Source organism: Protobothrops mucrosquamatus, unplaced genomic scaffold (genome assembly GCF_001527695.2).
Source record: "Protobothrops mucrosquamatus isolate PMUCROS unplaced genomic scaffold, P.Mucros_1.0 scaffold21, whole genome shotgun sequence".
Lineage (NCBI taxonomy): Eukaryota > Metazoa > Chordata > Lepidosauria > Squamata > Viperidae > Protobothrops > Protobothrops mucrosquamatus.
This window is the reverse complement of record NW_015386406.1, coordinates 21,858-42,505: the sequence shown is the minus strand read 5'-3', so window position 1 is coordinate 42,505 and position 20,648 is coordinate 21,858. Positions and strand designations below refer to the sequence as shown.

Genomic DNA, 20,648 nt, shown 5'->3' with positions numbered 1-20,648 from the left:
ATAAAATGATACTTTAATTATTAAAAACATTTAAAAGGTTTTTTCTTAAATGAACTTTCCATAAAAGTATTATAAAAAATATGACTATATTGCCTTTTGAATGATATAAACAATTAGAATGAGAGGATGGCAGTTTGGTATAAATTATAATGATATCATTGAGTCTATGTATTACTGTTTGTGTCTTTGCCCGAGTTGGTTATGAAGGTCTTATTATTGCATAGAAAACATTTTGTAATGAACAAATGAGTTACATCTAGATTTAATTATGCTTAATAAGGGGACAGTGAAATCAATGGAGCATATTAATCTTACTGATTTTAATTGGCATGTATCAATCACTAATTCAATCTAGGATTGCTACAGTCTAACTTTGAAAATCTCAGTGAATTGCTGAGAAAAATTCCAGTTCACCCTCTATTGCCATGGTTATTGATGACCGGTATTTTTTTTAAAAAAAACCCTGGGATTAATGGTATTATTCTGCCATTAAGATTAATAGCACAATGTGGCCAGATGACCTTATAATTTACATATGAACTGCTGTTCTCCTTGCTTCTCTCTAGATTAATATTTTGACATGGAATTTGTTGTAGATTCTTTTCAATTTATTTATTTAAGCAACTCAGGTAGCTCACATTTATAATCAAACAAATAAATAAAACAATAATAATACCAAAACAATGAAACAATAACTAATATGATTTTTAGTGTTGACATCAGTAATGCAACACTGAGTTGGTCTTGAATGATAATCCAGTCAACTTTAATGACTTTAAATCAGAAACATGTTTATTACATCTATTTTTATTATAAAATATTTACTACAATGTTTTAATCTATAACAATATTTTCATATGTAATATTTCCTTGCAAATAAATTGTAGAATTGTCCTGACTCTGGACCTGATTTTGTCTTTGTTTCAGATTCTCAAGAGGGAAATTATAAATCTGAGGTCAATAGCAAACCCAGAAAAGAAAGAACAGCTTTCACCAAAGAGCAAATCAGAGAGTTAGAAGCAGAGTTTGCCCATCATAACTACCTCACCAGGCTGCGGAGATACGAAATAGCTGTGAACCTGGATCTCACTGAAAGACAGGTATGGATAGACAACAAGCTAATGGTGTTCCAAGTGGAGTTGTAAGTTACCTCATACTAGATCAAACCAAGTTACAAATAAACATAAGAATATGCAGAATAAAATATGATTATAATGCAACATTTGTATAATGTGTATCCCTATTGGATAACAATAATTATCTTTAAAAAAGATATTTCCAAAATTAGCACACTATAACAGCATGGAGAATTAATTATCTTAGTCTTTCTCTCCCAGAGATACTGTCCATTTATTCACTCTGCCTGCTTTCTCTCAATGACAGCATGTTTCCTTTTATTTCCTTTATCAAATTTCTCTATTGTAATCCCCATTCATCCATACACATACTTCATTTAATTCTGGCATTTAAAATAAATACGAAAAGAATTGATGTTGAAGTTGCTAATAAAAACTGAGCCTGATGCTTGCTAAGTATATAAACCTTTGTACATACCTGAAACTTACTTTCACATGCTGCAGGAATAAGGTTTTCTGAGACAGACATAGTCGGATGAAGGATTATGTTACTGTTCTGTAGCTTTGTTTTCATTTGCCTTATTGCTGTGATGCTACTATAGTTTAAATAAACAGATATGGTATAAATAGAAATAGTATAAATAAACAGAAACACAGTTAATCTCATACCAGGTATACGTTATCTGATATTTTTCTTTTTTGTACTCCTCCAAGCTATTCATTCTCTGCTAGGAATAAATTGTATATCAGTAACAGAGAGTTCACTTTTCATGCAATAAGTCATTAATCAAAACAAAGCTACAGAACAGTAGCATAATCTTTCCTCTGACTATGTCTGTCTTATTCCTGAGCATGTGAAAGTTTCAAAAATCAGCTCCTGGAATCTGGGAAAGACCCACACATAAGATCCTATGGAGTTGATATTCCTCAATAGAGACAGTACTGAAGTCAAAAGCCCAACGTTTGACTTCAAGTTTTGTTTCCAATAAATTAAAATTGCATTTAGGGCTTCTGTGCTTAGGGTTCCTTGAATTAGGGTGTCAAACTCGCAACATCACATGATCTGTCTCGATGTATCACAACTTTTTTTCCCATTGCCGGCAATGGGGTGGGCGTGTTTTTGCCATGACACATCTGGCCCGCGGGCCGGCAGTTTGACACCCCTGAGCTAGACTCTTAGTGATTATGGAAGTATTTATATCCTTTTCTTGATTACAGTACTGAAATGATTTTCCATTGCCTTCTGAAATCTTTATTTTTATATTCCATCCCACTCTAATCCATAGCCCCCACATTTTATAATTTTAGCCTATCCAAGTACTAACCAAGTCAGACCTTACTTTGTTTCTTCAAAATTAGCTAAGGTCAGCCACCTGCTGGTGACTTATTCAAATCACAAATCAGCCATAAAATAGCTATAAAACCATTGACCTGGGATTCATACTATCAAATATAAATCTACTATATAAATCTATCATTTCAAAGGATTTTGGAGGAATTCAAAAGTTGATTTTAAAGGAAACCCATTTATTTATGTTAATAATAAAAATGAAACAGAATCATATTAACTCCAAGGCATCTTAGAACCAAAAAAAATATTTATGCAGCATAAAGAACATATTTATTATTACATATAATTTAATTGATTACAGCCCATTACATGAGATAGAGAACAAATTGACTTTAATCCAAAATATTATTATATCAACAAGAGAACAATGATAGAAAGGAAGCGGAAAGATATAATTAATACAGGTAGTCCTTGCTTAACAACCTTAATTGGGAATGGAATCTCCATTATTATAGAAATGTAGCTGGAACATCATATGACTATACTGCTTAGTAATAGCAATTTTGATAGTTATGGTCATTACGCCAGGATCTCACACTTCTTCTGCCCTGCTTACACTTGCCTCTACTTTAATTCCCCTCACCTGCTTATCTCTCCGCCCAAACCTATATCCTATTGGACATCCTGCATGCTGCTGACCTGACTGTCCTGCTGCTATGCACTCTGCCCCCTCCTGCTCTGCTCTCCACCCACTCTTATGAACTTTTCTGTCCCTGCTGTTTTCTGCCACCCTACTTTTGCCATTTGCTTCCTCTTTCTGCTGACAAGTCTTGATTGGCCTTTGTGAGGCAAGGCCTTCCCGATGCCTCATTGCACATGCCCTCAGGAAGACCTCAGGGTGCCAACAGCTGCCTCATCAAGGGCAGGACAGGCTTGCCTCATCAGCCATGGGTGGAAGAAAATGGCAAAGGTCAGGTGGGGCAGTTAGAGATGGGGCAGGTATTGGAGTGGACTGGCTGGGGTAACAATGTGCAAGGCAGTCAAAGGACCACAAATGGGAGGGAGATAGGTATGTGGAAGGAATTGAACTCTGAATCATTCATGTGGATGGGCTCCAAAGAACGTGAATTTGGTCACATGATTATGCGGGTGCTGTAACAATCATAACCTCAAGGACAGGCTATAATTACCATGTGCTCAGTGCTTTGCCCTCAGGCTTTTAATAGAAAAGTTATGGAACACAAACACACACACACACACACACACACACACGGAGGAAAGAGAGGGGAAGAGAGAAGAGGTAGAAATGAAGCAACAAATAAAGAGGCAGTAAAATGATTGCATTGTCCCCAAAGCCATAATTCATTTTTTTCGTGTGATTCAGCACTCTATAAAGAAATAACTGATTATGTTGCTGCTGCAGCACCATCAGCATAATTTGAGATATATCAAAACTGTAGGAGCTCTCCAGGAAGGGAGTGAGTGAGAAAGAAAGAAGTCTCCAAGCTGGTATTGTGCAGAGATATTTCTCCCCCCCCCCCTCTCTCTCTCTCTCTCTCTCTCTCTCTCAGTTTGCTGAATAATTATAGAATTATCCTGGAGGTGGTGGGGGGGGAATGTTTAAGATGTGAAGTACTTTTTTTTTAATTTCTCAGAATTTTTCTTTGATGTATACCTATAGAATTCTCAGATGGGAAAGTAAGATGCAAAGTAGTTTTTTCCTTTGTCTTTTGGGGGAATGGAAACTATTGTGTCAAATTAGCTGCAATTATTGTTCAATACTGGTAATCCTTGACTTATGACCATAATTGAGTCCAAACTGTCTGTTGTTAAGCGACCCATTTAAGTGAGTTTTGTCCCATTTTATGACCTTTCTTGCCACAGTTGTTAAGTGAATCACTGCAGTTGATAAGTTAGTAACCCGCTTATTGAGTGAACCTGGCTTCCTCATTGACTTTGCTTATCAGAAGGTCGCAAAAGGGGATCACATGACCCTGGGACAGTTGCCAAGCATGTGAATTTTGTTCATGTGACCATGGGGATGCTGCAAAGGTCAAAATTGGGAAAAACGGTCATAAGTCACATTTTTCAATACCATTGTAACTTTGAATGGTCACTAAACTGTTGTAAGTTGAGGACTACCTGTAGTAGAATTTGTAGAGTTTTGAATAATTTGTATTCAAATGTTACTAGATTCAGCTCCTGCCCTCTCTAAAGACAAAGCAAAAAGATTCCCATCTGTCTTTGTTTGGGCATCTTCCATATATATATGCATAGGAATCATCGTCCAGAATTATCAGTTCTGGTGGTGCTACTCTAAAAATGTTGGGACTAAACATATGAAGAATACAGAAAAACAAAGCTTGTGAGAAAGGAATTTCTGACATTTTTCTTTTTGTTGGACAATTTCTTTCAGTTAAGTATGATAAATACACCATGAAACTTTTGCTTTAGTTTAAAAAGCTTCATGCTTAAGGCATGCTACGACTGCATTCATAGAATTATTTGTTTAAATGAGCATTAGATAATGGGAATAATGGGATAAAAAAAAGGTGCCGGAACTCACACACGTCATACAACCCGCCTTGCCTACCCTACAAGGTTCCATTCAAAAAAAGTGCCGGAACTCCGTTCTGGGCGTTCTATGAGAAAAAAAGCCCTGGATAAAATTATATGTACATTCCTGCTGACACTAATCTATCTTCAGGCATCTCTCTTGCAATCCATTTAACTTTGGTACATGAAGCTGGTATACTTCGCAAAAGAAAGCACTGATCTCCAATTGTCTTTATTTCAAAGAATACACATGGGATCCATTTTGTCAGGTTAATTATTATCTATTTTTTTCCAGATCAGAAATGCAAATAATGTAAATAAGCAACTGGCATTCAAAACTATGGGGGGGGGGAGGGCCAGGATATCATGTCACAGAGGGAACCATGGAAAGAGAAGCTGCTGGATTTGAATCCAAATATGAGATGCTCAGAATCAGCCTAAATGGCTAATTACTATTTGTAATAACTACCATTCTTGAATTACAATAAAGATTGAGTCCTAGCCATATAGACTCTCTGGCAAGTTGTAGTAGTCTTGGGGTGGTCTAACATAGCCATAATTTTTCTTAGAAAAATAAAATAAAGCAAAACAAATTGATGCCTGTAGCCCAATGTATTATTTGGAAATGTTCCAGCCACCTACAAAAAGTTAAAAAGAGATGGTGGCCAATTCCCTAAAGGGATAAAGTAAGGAATAACATCTTCAACGTAGCTTCTGATAAATGGGAGTTTAGAGAATTGAAAATTTCTGAATGGGCTAACCAATTTTTAACCATGCCTATGAAATGCCTTCTTATGTCAACCAGTAGAAATATGTTGATTGTCCTGGTTGAAGAGAAGAGTTGGATCTCAGTTAGACTTTCTGTTTCTTAGACTTCTTATGAAACATTTTCAAGTAAATGAGATCCATTAACAACCCTTACATAATGTTTATAATAGACTGCATAGAAGCAAAGCATAATCTAATATCTGGGCATGGTAAATCACAAAATAATTTTAAAAGTGATTATAATAAAGGGACTCATGTTTCTTTCCTTTATTATAATCACTTTTAAAATTATTTTATTTTCATCTCTGGATGAAACTTTTAAGACAATAAAGAGATTGTAAAAACTCTATAATGAAGAATAATTACATTACCATTTATTAGCTGTATTAAAAATGTTCCTAATAGTTTATCAGAAATTTATGGGACTGTCTATCTCTAAGGGTTTATAGGTTGTACCATATCCACAGAGTAGGTGCATTCTAGATCCCTTCTCTCTTAAATTCTCTTAAATATTATCATCTTGTGGGATCAAGGAAACTTTCTTTATATGCTTTAGCACTAGCCATATAGAACACCTTGTCTCAAGGTATTCTGATGCTCTTACATTCCCAAAGGTGGTTAAAAGTGGCCTTTTGTCCTCTGATGAATCCAATAGATATGGATATTTGATGGAACTTTTTTTTGGTGCTTTGATTATTTGCTTGTGTTTTTTATATAATATTTAAATGATTAGCAGTAGCAATAGCACTTAAATTTATATATTGCTTCACAGTTCTTTCAGGCCCCTCTAAGCGGTTTATAGAGTCAGCATATTGCCCCCAACAATCTGGGTCCTCATTTTACCGACCTCGGAAGGATGGAAGGCTGAGTCAACCTTGAGCCAGTGAGACTTGAATTGCCAAACTACTGGCAGCCGGCAGTCAGCAGAAGTAGCCTGCAGTACTGCATTCTAACTACTGCGCCACCACAGCTTTTGTTAGAAGTTTTATATTTCTTTCTGTTTAGTTCACCTTCCAGTTACATGCTTAAGATAAGGAGCTATATAAATTTTTATAATATAATATAATAGTATAATTCAATTCCATTTCAGTGGATATTTGTCTTTAATGATTGCTTTTCAAATTCAAATTATTTATTACAGACCAATGATCCGGACTATATCATACTCACTACATAAAACTTACTACATAAAACAAAATAGAACATGCAAAATAAAATAAGGCATATATGATAAGAAAATATACAATCATGATTTTTATATTTATAATCATAAATATTTTATCATTTTATATGATCACATATATTAGTCATATGTGATGATATAAACTATTTTGTTTTAAATATTAAGATAATAAAATTAATTAAAAAGATGCATAGGTATTATTGCTTTGGACATTTATATTCTATTTAATATAAATATTAAAACATGTATGACTTAATTTGTTGAATAATAATTGTAGCACCTCAAAATGACAATAGTTCATTTTTTCATTAGATTTTAACTAGGAACACCATATCTTTCTCTTTTATTTTTAATTGCTGGAGATTTTATTCCCAGAAGTTTTGTTTTGCATTTATTTAACTCAGAATATTCTGATTTTTTAAAAAGATAATGACATTAATCCATGTATTGATTTTCCCTAAATAATTATTTACTATCTGACAAAAAACTCAGCTTGAAATTTGAGCTACTTCATGCTGGGCATAATCTCCCATATTCTTTTTTATTTTTTCAATTTTAGTTAGGCTGAAGCTGCAATCAAGTTATAAATCTTCAGAAATTAATAATGTAATAAACAAAAATAACATCTCCTCTTCCCAATCTGATAACTTTAGAAGTGTACAGATTTTACAATGCTTTCCTTTCAAAATATTGGATACTTCACTGACTTCTTCTGTATAGGATGTTTTTATAAAATGTTGCTAGGTGGATTCAGAATCAAGTTAAAGAAGAAAATCATGAAAATTATAAATAATAGTTTTTTGTTTTATTTGTGAAATCTGTTCCCTCTGGAAACATAGTAGTTCTTCACACATAACCCTTTACACATTCCAGATGGATTGTACATCCATGACATTAAAAATATACTCAAATAAAGAACTGTTGAAAATTAATTTCAAGCTGATTTCACTCTTACTCTAGAACAAAATACCACTAACAAATATATTTTCATAGGATTATGGTATCAGGTTTGATTCTTTGTCAGATTCACAAACTATTTGTATAAAAATAATTGCATTTAGAATGACATGATATTAAGGTGGTTTATTCAAAGTAGATTCCTGCCGTTATTAATTGTGGTTATTTCCAAGTAATAATGCACAAACGTGTAATTTTATTTATTTACAATTCTAAATTACATTGGCAGAATCCAAACCAATGCTAAATAAAAAGTCAATGCTGTTCTGTGAAAAACTACAGTTTTTGCTTTTAAATTAAAACATCATTCCAGAGGGACTATTGTCTGGAAATGTTGCAAACAGATTACAAATACAAACTAAAATTTATAGTCATTGTAGCAAAAGAGCATCTAGAACACAATTGATTTTAATTCTTCCTTCCACATAATCAAATTTACTCTGGAGAATTAGGAAATCTTTTGGACTAGATTTGGACACATAGAATAGATAAAAAGAAGAGAAAAGTAAAAAAAAAAGTCCATCCTCATAAAGTTGGCTACAACTTAAAATATTTTCCATGTTGCAACTACAAATGCAAATGCACAGCTACATAACAGTTTGAGCCATAAAGCTATGAAAAATCTATAGTTGGGTCATTACTGCCAATAAAAATGACAGAAAATGTGGGTAAACATTCAGTTTTTCCAGAATTTTTCATCAGGTGCACAATAAGAAAAAGCTTAAGATAAAATCCCAAAATCTAAACCATGTGCTCTGTACTTCAAAGTTAATTTTAAGATGGAATATTTAGGGAAACACCTTCGTTAATGGAAAAAGTGTAACCTAAACATACATAAGGATAATTTAACATAATTTTAATTATTTTGTGAACTGCTTTAAAATCCAACTGATTTTAGAAAAACAAGTTTCTAAAAATGTATTTAAATAATATATAATCTAGCAAAATTTTGTTTAATGTGGTGGTCAGAATTTTATGTTGATATACTTTTTATATTGTCTCCAACTACAAGATTTGTGTTTTAGTTCCACTAAAATACAGGTAGTCCTTGACTTACAACTGTTTGTTTGAAAAAAGTGAGTCATGACCGTTTTTCACTTACGACCATTAAGGCATCCCCTTGGTCACATGATCAAAATTGAGACACTTGGCAACTGACTCATATTTATGATAACCTCAGTGTTCTTGGATCATGTGATCACCCTTTGTCACCTTATGACAAGCCAAATCAATGGTGAAGTCAGATTCACTTAACAACCATTTTACTAACTTCACAACTGTGGCAAGAAAGGTTGTAAAATGTGGCAGAACACTTAACTCAGCAGCAAAAAGTATGGGCTCAATTTTGGTTGTAAGTTGATGACTATCTGAATATGGAATATACAGTAATTGATATTGATTTGTGCAGAATAAAGTTTGACTAATTAAAGGGATCAAAATATTTCAAAAGCAAAACAAACTTAGCCATTTATTTTTCTAAAAATAAAGAAAAAGAATGCATTTTTTCTTACTCTGATAATTCTTGTTTATAGAGATCCAGATTTTCAAGGAAGCTATTTAATAAGTTCAAGTGTACAAGATTTACAGGAATTTAAGATAATTCATTCTCAGAATTCATATATCCTTCCTATTTCTGAAATGTTACAGGATAATATATCCATTCTGTTATTGACTCATCATGAAATCCAGTGGAAGTTCAGATTTCATCTCTCTAAATTTGATCTCTGAGGAAATAGCATATGAAACATCCAGGATGTTATATTTAGTACAAGTGATAAATGGAGTTCAGACCTATTTATTTCCAAAGGAGATTTATGGAATTTGTTCTCTAATAAGTAAGATGTAAGAATTTGGCAGTCTAACTAACTAACATCTACCTGGAAGTAGATCCTACTGACATGATAAAACTTAATAGGTTTAAATAATTACATGCAGTATTGCAGACTTACAAAATATTTGAAAGCCTGTATTTTAAATGACTAGCTCAAGCTACTCATTATAAATTCAGTTTAAAACCAATAATTAACATGGGACAGCCAATCTGATATAGTGGTTACAGCACCAGACTAGAAACTGAGAGACCACAAGCTTTAATCCTATCATAAGGTCCGAAGTCAGTTGGGCCAGTCACTTTCTTTCTCTCTCAGGCTGAGAAAGCAGAAAACAGCAAACCACTTCCAAAATTTTACCAAGAAGACTTGCAGTCATGGAATATTTTAAGCCAGACATGTCAAACTCGCGACATCACGTGAAGTCACGCGATGTATCGGGACAGTTTTGCCATTGCTGGCAATGGGGTGGGCATGGCTTCCACGAGATGTGTCTGGCCTGCAGGCTGGCAGTTTGACATCCCTGTTTTAAGCTGTTAAGCTGAACTATATCAGTTTTACAGAGGTCTAGATGCTTTATGATGTCAACTTAATTTAAAAATAATTGTTAGAAGTTTTAAGAAATAATCTACAGAAAGGTAGCAGTAATAGAGCAGAATGGGTTGAAACCTATGAAAATATTTCTGCTAAGTGAATGCCAGGTAGCCTCCTAGTTGGCTTAAATATCAGTTTAGGTTTCTGTGTTTTGGTTGAGCTCCAAATGGAGAAGATTGAGAAAAAATAATAATTTTTATTATTGTAAAAATACCATTACTTTATCTTATTATTGCTCACCAGCTGGAGTTAGCACATATTACAAAATGTAAAACACAATAATTCACTGTTTAATTTATTCTGTGCTGTTCCATCTGATAGCTTAATATTTTTTTTAAAAAAAATATTAAAACACATTTCAAAAATACCTAATATAATAGCATTTTAAAAGACCTGGTTGAATGATAAGCCTGAATTCATTTTCTATCAAAGAAGGAGAGATAAATAATTTTTAACTTAATTTAATTAAATAATTTGAGGAAGTTCTTCCATAGTGTGGGAATTATCTTCAGCATGTTGAATGAATTGGCTTCTGAAAGCAATGCCATCTTTAAGAGAATTCTGCAGTTCTTAATAACTGGATATTACTTAATTTGATTTGATAAATGTGAATTTTGCAATTACTCTAATGGACCAGTTTGGTATAGTGATTAAGACATCAGACTAGAAACCAGGAAACTGTGCGATCTAGTCATGTCTTAGATACAAACACAGCTAAGGCAAGCCACTTTTCCTCAGACCTAAGAAGGAGGCAATGGCAGACTACTTTCAATATCTTGCCAAGAAAATTACAGGGAGTAATCCAACCAGTCACTAGGAATCAACACCGACCTGAAGGTACATATACAAAATTGTTCTAATAATTAAGACTATACTGGAAGTGGCTTTTCAGCTTTTTATTAGAATGCAGAAAAGCTTTACTGATGTGTGTGAAAGAAGTATTCATTTATAATTCCCTTTATCATGGGTTTATTATTATGGTTTAAATGTATTATGGTTGCCCATAAGGCCCCCATGAAGCCAGATGTGGCAGCTCAGTCTAAAAATAACTCTACCATTAAAACATGACAAGGGCTTTACAGGATACTACCTCCAGGCCAGGAAACAGAGTCAAGAGGAAGACCTTAAAGGTCTTCCAAAACCTAGGAGAGTGGATGTCATAGGTGTCTCTGGGATGAGGATATTCCAGAAGGCAGGGGCTGCTGCAAAGAAAGTATGTTTCCTTGGTCCAATAGGATGACTAGTTTAACTGAGAGGACTGAACCTCAGAAATGATTGGAAATAAGCAGTCTGTCAGATAATGAGTTCATATGCCATGGTTCAGTTGTCACACTGATTTTTATATCATTTCTGTCCCTGACCCAGTTCTTACAAGACTTTAAAGTCTTTCTCAACATGGACACTTGAGATCTTGAAGTTCAACCCTGCAATCTTAGGCATGCAAAGCTTATGTTCAATCAGTGAGCTATGGTCTTCTACTTCTCTCCCTTTGACTTAGTGTATAATTCATAGTAGAGCAGAATTTATTTAACCAGGGTTGCTGAGTAAGTCAATGGCTCAATACCTGAGTAAGTCAATGGCTCAATGATGATCAGTCGCAAATAAATCATACTTTGCTTTTGCATCGTGTGAATCTAACCTCTGTGTCAGCCTTGAAATCTAATGCATAGGTTGGCCAATTCAGTCCCTAAATTAGAGCACTTCCCCTTAAATTTCCTTCATTAAATGGAAAGTACTAAGACTCATGCCAAGAGAATAATAAATTAATTGACATTATCCACAACCTGGTCTAATGGAAGTAAAAGTGAATAAAAGGAGTTAGGGAGAAAGGGATTGTCTTGTTTTACACAGACTACTTTTTGATTTTGCCAAAAGACATCTAAATTTAGAGACAGCTCAGATGGTTTAACTTATGCTTTCTTCCAGGCATTGCTTGTATGTGCTAGCCAACCTAGCTTCCCTTAGATTGACTTAGACTCCCTTAGGCTTACTCACTTCCTTAGACTAACCAATACTTGCCAATTTACACCTCTTTTTACATATGACCTTTGCAGTTTAGCCTATTATATTTCAAGCAATTTTATCTGTTTTTCCGTTCTCTTTGTGATTCTTCTGCAAAAGACAATGACTTAGATATATATTCTTACAAGCCGAAAGAAAACTGAAGTCTGATTAGAACTGACCAGCCCAATTTTTCTTCCTCTAGAGAATATTGCCATAAAGGACTATTATTAAAAACTTGGCTAGACCTGTTCTCTCACTTCCATTTCCTTGGGTCCTCAGAGGGTCCTTGCCTTGATCCTTTTTATGTATATGCTTTGCTAGAGTGAATTCAGCTAAGATATCTTTAGCTACCTGTTTTTGCCCAACACTACAAATCAGCTTGGACACACAGAACACCCCATAGTGCAATTAAAAACCCAGAGTCACCCCTAGACAAGATAGTTGGAATATAAATCTAATGTTAATAAATAAATAAATGTTAATAGCATTTGTTATTTTATATACATGATTATATTTGACATTAGTTTCCTCATGTTTACATTCTACTTCAGGCTCTTTTTTTATCCTATCTGAATTTCTCAGATATACAGAATGGTATTTTTCCTTTCACATTAATCTGTATTTCCTTAAAACATAACAGTTGCAAAACTGAACACATCTGCTCTTTCATCTATCTTAGTAATAGGCTATGATCATTTACTTCTGAATATAAATAAAGGTAAAGTTTACCAACTGATTAATCTGAGAGCTATTTAGTTTGAACAAACATCTCTCCTTTTGTATTATTTCTAAGTTTGCTGTACAAAATACAAGTTGACCTTATATTCCTTTGTGATACAATGCAAATTTTACAGGAATCTGTCTTAGATTTCCTTCAGTCAAGCTTCATAAAATTTTAGGTCTCCAGTTTTGGGGGGGGGAGTTGGTTACATTTTGACATAATGGAAGGTTGCTGTATTTGTATTGTTAGTCTTTGTTTCCATTAGAGGTAATTCTTGACATACAACCATAATGGGGACCAGAATTTCCATTGCTAAGCAAAGTTGCTAAGTGAGTCACACATAATTTTACAAGCATTTTGCCATGGTTGTTAAATGAATCATTGCAGTTAAGTAAATCATGTGGTCCCTCCCCCCCATTGGAAGCTGGCTGAGAAGGTCATAAATGGTAATCACATGACCTCAGCAGGCTGCAACCATTGTAAACACATGCCAGTTGCAGGGTGTTGAATTTTGTCCATATGACTATGGCAATGCTGTAATGTTTGTAAGGGCAAGTCATAAGTCACTTTTTTCAATGCCATTGTAACTTTGAATGGTTACTAAATGAATGGTTCTTAGTTGAGGACTACATGTGCTGAATAAGGGTATAAGATTTTCATTTATCATAGTGATAGGAGAATAGTTTAATTTTTGATCTTGATTTGCTCATTTCTCTTGAGCTAAACATGGTTTTTTTGCTACATTGTATACTTTATAGAATGTTGTATATATTCTATTAATTGTATTCTAAGAAGACAGCCGGTTTGGTCTAATGGTTAAGGTACCAGGCTAGAAGTCAAGAAATTGAGTTCTAATCCTGCCTTTGGTATGAAAGCCAGCTGAGTGACTTTGGACCAATCACTCTCTCTGAGCCCATGCCATCATGCTCGGGCAATAAGCTGCTTGGTTAATTCCTATGACAACCTTTATTTGGTTGATCCAAATAAAAAAAAATGATCTTGCACTTGCAAAAAAATGTTAAGAAGAAAAAAACTACAGACTGAGAAGTTTGAATAAAATACATATGATGTCATTTTGGACAAAAATGTATGCCCCAGCCATCTTTAATTTCTAATTCCTATATATATCCAAAGGGAAGACAATAGTGAATATAACTTAATCATCACTCCAAAAGAATGGAACATACAAAACAGTAAATAAATAGGGTAAAAATAGTTCAGAAAATCCACCTTTTACATCTTATCAATTTATTTATTTATTTATTTATTTATTTTATTTGATTTATATCCCGCCCTTCTCCCAACAGGACTCAGGGCGGCTCACAACATATTAAAAAACATAAACACATTTACAACCCCACCCAAGTAAAACCAATTAAAACCGAATATTTAAAGCTGTGCTATTTAAAATTACTCTTAAGATAAACCCGATTTAAAATCCTCCCTAGGCCANCGCCAGCCGACATTGCTTGGCCGACGGCACCCTGAGGAGACTCACTCTGTGGGAGCGTACCGGTCTATGGGAGGGAATCTGTGGCAGAAGGCGGTCTTGGAGATAACCAGGTCCGATGCCATGGAGCGCTTTAAAGGTGGTAACTAACACCTTAAAGCGCACCCGGAAGGCCACTGGCAACCAGTGCAGCTCGCGCAGCTGACATTCCAATTGAAATTCTTCCTTTACCCAATAAAGATTTCCCTGTGAAAGATTTGCACAGGTAGTTGTCAACTAACAACCAATTAGTGACTGTTTGAAGATACAGTGGTGCTGAAAAAATGACTTTAACTGGTCCTCACGCTTAAGATTGTCATGATCACATGATCAAAATCCACATGCTTGGCAACCACTATGTTTTATTATGGTTGCAGCATCTTGGGATCATTTACTGTTACCAACCAAAAAAGTCAACGAAGGAGGCCATATTCGCTTAATAATTGTGATAATTCACTTAATGATCATGGTGATTTGCTTAATAACCCCAGCAAAAAAGTTGTAAAATTGGAGAAGTTGTAAAATTAGAGCCATATCACTTAACAACTGCCTCACATAGCAATGGAAGTTCCAATCCCAATTATGGTTGTAAGTATATATGTATGTACACATGATGCAATCTATGTGGCTGAGCATGCCTGTCAGGTGCCACACTTCAAAAATGGACAGATGAGGAAATTAAAACAATTGAATTAATAACTTATTGTTTATTAGCAATAGTATTTCTGTATTTATTTTGCGCTATCCTATCCTACCCTACCCTACCCTACCCTACCCTACCCTATCCTATCCTATCCTATCCTATCCTATTCTATCTCCTAATATCTCCTGTCTCCTATCATTTCCTATATCTTATAAATTCCTATCTCCTATCATCTCCTATCTCCTATCCTATCCTAATCTATCCCATCCCATCCCATCCTTCTAATTCATAGCTTAATTATGTGCAGAGAAGGAAACTGTGTGTTTCTATCAGGTAAATACAGCATGCAGATAGACAGACAATGACAAACGAATGTTTCCCCCACTTCTCCAAATATGTTTGTTCAGTTATGAATGAAACTAATGAAAAAAGGATTTGATAAGATACCAAGATATGTATTAACCTATAGTTTATTAAATTCACCGATTTTGTATCAACATAATCATCCCAAGTATTATAGTTAACGCAGGCTGGCATTAGCCATCGTATCAACATTTTACTAGAGGAAATTCATTGTGAAAACTGACAAGTATAATCTATCAAAAAAAGTACATGAAGAGAACAAGCATTATGAATCTTTTGACATTGTTTCTTTGAAAGCTTTTGACAGATGGCATAACAGTATTTCTTCACCTCAGAATAGTTAGCAATTAAATACATTCCTCATTTGACCAGATTTGTTTTACTAGCCTGCTTTGGCAAATTGTATAAAAGAAATGTGTGCTCAGCATGGTGGAGAAGCTTTTTACTAATCTGAAATCATTATGCCCAATTTCTAGACACTTCAGGTAATCTAGTTACAATAGCAGACTGAACATAAATAAGTGGATTATACAAACTCGTATTATAAGTCTCAACTTTAAAATTAAAAATTAAAAACAAAAACATTTTAATAGAATTTAAATTAATTTCCAAATGTATTCTTGATTTATACATTTCGTGAATATAAAATATGACTTTGGAATACAGAAATATTGTGGTTCTTCAGCTAATGTACAATGCATCATGCTCTAAAAGTCCTTGAGGTTGCTTTTTTAAAGCTCTGAAACATGAATAATTAGCTATAGCCAAAGATATGGCAATTTTCCCCTTTCCACAAGTTTCCACTGTGCAGAATTTTCTATCCAGTTCTTTCTCCCTTAGAATGACATATTTTGGATATCCCAGGACCACAGTATAAATAGATATTTAAGATTAATAGCCTGTCTGCTTTTAGAGGTGCAAATGAACGTCTATGTTCCAATACTTTATAACAGTGGTGAGCTAATCAGTCAATTACTGAACAGTGGTGAAACTAATATTAATAATGGCATGTTGGTTCACTTTGGCAGAAAACCCAATAGGATCTTGGAAGATTTTTTAATCCTCAGATGACTCAAATGTGTTTTATAATTTTTTACTAATAAATACAATGCTTGGAACACCAGACAACTACTTAGAAACTATAAATATACAAATGAAAGCCCACAAAAGTAGTTAAATTTAAAAATATATTCAGATTGGCTTATTTTAAATTCATGTTTCTGTTACCAATTTAAGGTTTTAAGCAACATATCCTTGGCTAGACTTCGAACATGAAATAGGCATGCAATTTTATAAATATTTCCTAATAGATACAATAGTTGCAATACCATAAAACCATTTGAAAACTATAAACACATAAGTACAAGAACCTTTAAACAATAAGCATTTATTTGGAATGACTTTATCCTAAATAGTTTCTTCCAGTGCATTTTTATAGGATACCATATGCTGAGCCTGGTTGAAGAAAAATACCTCTTATTGCTTTGACACCAAGTTCTGACAATTCGGTCTAGTGGTTAAGGTGCTGGCCTACGAACCAGGAGATCATGAGTTCCAGTTCTTCCCTAAGGATGAAAAACCAGCTAGGTGGCTTTGGATCAGTCAATCTCTTTCAGTCCAACCCACCTCACAAGGTTGTTGTGGGAAAAATAGGAAGAGGACGGAGTATTAGGTATGTTCATTGCCTTGCATTATTTATAAACAATAGTAAAGATGAGATAAAAATCAAGTAAAGGTTTCTTTTCTCTTTTCAACAGGACATAAGGACCAACTGATAGCTCTTACCAGAGATCTGAGTGGATCTTCTGAATATATTTCAGAAATTAATCATAGGCCCATCAAGCCTAGGACCATAGGTTGCTTATTGCCTGTTTTAAGCAATTTAAAACATAAGGAGCGAGCACCTACTGTTGCTTTTTCCCGATGAGAGATGTATGGCCATTTACTGATGGTGTTCTTATTTGTTTGCATGTTCTGATTAAAGGTAAAAGTTTGGTTCCAGAACAGACGGATGAAATGGAAACGGGTAAAAGGAGGGCAACAGGGAGCTGCAGCCCGAGAGAAAGAATTGGTAAACGTGAAAAAAGGCACTCTGCTCCCTTCAGAGCTTTCTGGTATTGGTGCTGCCAGTCTCCAACATACAGGGGACTCCCTGGCAAATGACGACAGCCACGACAGTGATCATAGCTCTGAGCATGCACACTTATGATAAGGCAGGAAGGAATCCTAGCTCTGTTCTCAGGAAAGCCATGTTTAACACAGCGAGCTTATGTGGACATTGATGTGTGCAAGTGACTGACTTTCTGACAATCAAAATGAAAGTAACTTAGGACTTACTATTTCTGCTACTCTTGAACTATTATTATTTTTTGTGCTTAGATTCAGTAAGTGCCATGCCTCCCATGTGCCTTATGAGTAGAAACAGGAGATACACTTGCTTTTGAACATTCCAGATTCGCTTGTCCTTTCAGTGACAATGGAGCAGATATTGTTGCTTTAGCTTGCATCAAACAATGACGTTGCTTTCCACAGTGTCAACAGAAACACTATCTCAAGAGGATAAGAATTATATTTTAACTCTGTATATATCTACTTTTCAGCATTTTTACTTTTCACCATTTTTAGCTGTGCATTCATATTAGCTGACCGCAATAGTCACCCATGAGAATAAATGGCTTTTTTAAATCTATTTTTTTTGTTTTGTGTTTCAGAGTTATAGAATACATGCAGACATTTACATTCATATAACAAGTAGTATAAATGAGTCTGCTAGTTGAAATCCTTATACCACAGACAAAACAAATTTTATGTTGCATTTACTATCAACTGCTGCTAATAGGAAATTATTAAACCTTGTTCCTCAAATCTTCTTACTTTCTAACAGCAAAGGTATTTTTTAAAGAATCATGCCTATTATGAAAATAAAACTAAATTTTGATTAATAATTAGAATTTATTATTACAATAATATAACAGGCATATGATTCTTGTAGCTGGATATAATTCAGAGTAGCATCAGTATATCCAATAAAGCTGCTTAAAAATGAATTGTGAACAGTATTTTCTTACAAATGGGAAAGTTGTTACCTTCCATTATTTTGTGTTAGTAATCAGGTATTAATTTTTCAATATTAAGTATTCAAATTAATAAGGTAAAGTTCTCTGTGTTATGATCAAGTTTTATTAAATATGTTTGTGTACAGAACACAAAAATAAGGATATTTTCTCCCCTTTTAAGTTTTTGTGTATATACAATGAAATAGGAACAATCCAAAAATTTAAACAAAACATTGATTGTACTTTGTAAAGGAAATGCTTAATAAATGTTCCTTTTGAATAAGACTTGTTCTTCTTTAGAGTTTTATGGACAATTCAAAATATTAGAACCATAATATTCTCTATGGTACCTGTGTTTGCATTATACAAATGGGGCACTTCATATTGGATAAAGCTTTTACCTTGATCCAGTGGGGAAATTCTTTCCTCTAATAGGAAAAAGCAATCCGAAAGAAGCCTTTTGCCAAGAACAACATGGACTATGCTAAACTACTTTTCCAGGTTTCATACAACTGTGAAATGGATATTTTTCTTGCACTTACTTTCTGGAAATGGAAGGAGGGAAATGGCAACTTTAAAATGTGGTGTAAATTAAACAATCATCTATTATGATCACAACTATTTGAAAAGACATAAGTCACCCAACATTTTTAAAGAAAATAAATTTTAATAAATAAATATTAAATGGAATTTAACTAATAATAATGTAATATCCCATCTCATCATAGAATTTGTCAGAAGAATAATTTGGGAGTCCAACTTGAGCAGGGATTGCACAAGAATAAATAAAAATGAGATCCAGACAGTTGTGAGGAAAGAAGAAACATTTATTCCTAAAAGCAAAGAATTTGCTTTTAGTGGCAGCTGCAGCGAAATGGGGTACAGCAACACAGTTTTTATATGGGACCTTGTTCTGGTGTGAAAATGTCAACATGCGGGTTTTAGGGTGATACTTGAGATATTGTGTGTGTGTGTGTGTGTAGGTATGTCTATGATGTTTCTTCTTGTGAACATGCAATTCTGCTGGGAGATCTAATTTAATTTATTTGTGTTTACAGACTTTATCCTTTGATATGTGGATTAGGCCTGATAATTTATTTGGGGGTTTGTGAAAGTCTGAGTAAATTTTCCCCCCCTTTTGCTATTTTACTCGATTAAGTTAGTTCATCTTGACTGTCAATTATCTAGTGGAGATACTGATTCTCAGTCCATTTATATGTGTGTGTGTATATATATATATATATATATATATATATATTGTTGTTTGTCCATCGATTTCGATGAAGACCTTGACATCTTATGGATTATGGGCCATCAGCGGTGTGTTCGTAGATGGCTGATGAGACCGATGTTAGCACAATGTTAGCACAATGGATGAGAATCAGCATCTCCACTAGATATATTTATATACAACATACACATTATTAATGAGCATAGCTTACAACCATACATTTTGTCTATTTGTAACATCATAAGGGAAACATCTTTAGGAAGAGTGGTTCATTAATTAACATTGTTAGGAAAAACAATGCTGTAGTAATTCAAGGTTTTCAATCCTATGTTCTATGGACTGAGAAATTATTTTGAGATGAAAATAATTTGAAAGGGTCAATATAAGACCAATTATCCCAACAAGTGATAACCTTCACATTCTGGTACACCCAGTCTACTACAAGTTTTTCTTGGAGTTTCATTTGATGGGGGGTTCTTTTATAGTCTTATTTTGCCCATATGCATTGTTGATACTTGGTATATCAATAGTAATAGCATATATTAGAGTATGCCAATAGTTACAAGCATACAAACGATTATCCATTTTTCCCACTGTTCCCTTGTTCCATGAGTCCCAGTATACAGTATATCAATCAATTCTATTACTCTTCAGTGATGACACTCTGGTAGGTTGGTTTTGGCATCTGTTGTGATCAGCAGGAAGAGGCGCAGTAGAACATCATTGGTTAATGAAGGCTAACCAAGTTCAATGCTATTTAATTTTCAGTAGCTTGGAGAACTCTTCCTGAAGTGACTATTGAAATCTACTGAATCAAAAGACAATCGTTAGCATTATTATGGGGGAGCCAGGTTCCATTAACACTCACGATACATCTATACCCAGTA

The 20,648-nt window shown here is 34.2% G+C and overlaps 1 protein-coding gene across 1 annotated transcript in view; it reads left to right on the top strand.

The window, feature by feature from the left end:
* MEOX2 (mesenchyme homeobox 2) overlaps positions 1-18,800 on the top strand; it is a 58,246-nt gene extending 39,446 nt beyond the window's left edge. The window contains exons 2-3 of the mRNA XM_015810795.1: positions 928-1,100; positions 17,459-18,800. Coding sequence (XP_015666281.1) covers positions 928-1,100; positions 17,459-17,683 — 398 coding nt within the window. The 3' untranslated portion in view covers positions 17,684-18,800. The remainder of the gene's footprint in view (positions 1-927; positions 1,101-17,458) is intronic.
* Positions 18,801-20,648: the final 1,848 nt, after the last annotated feature.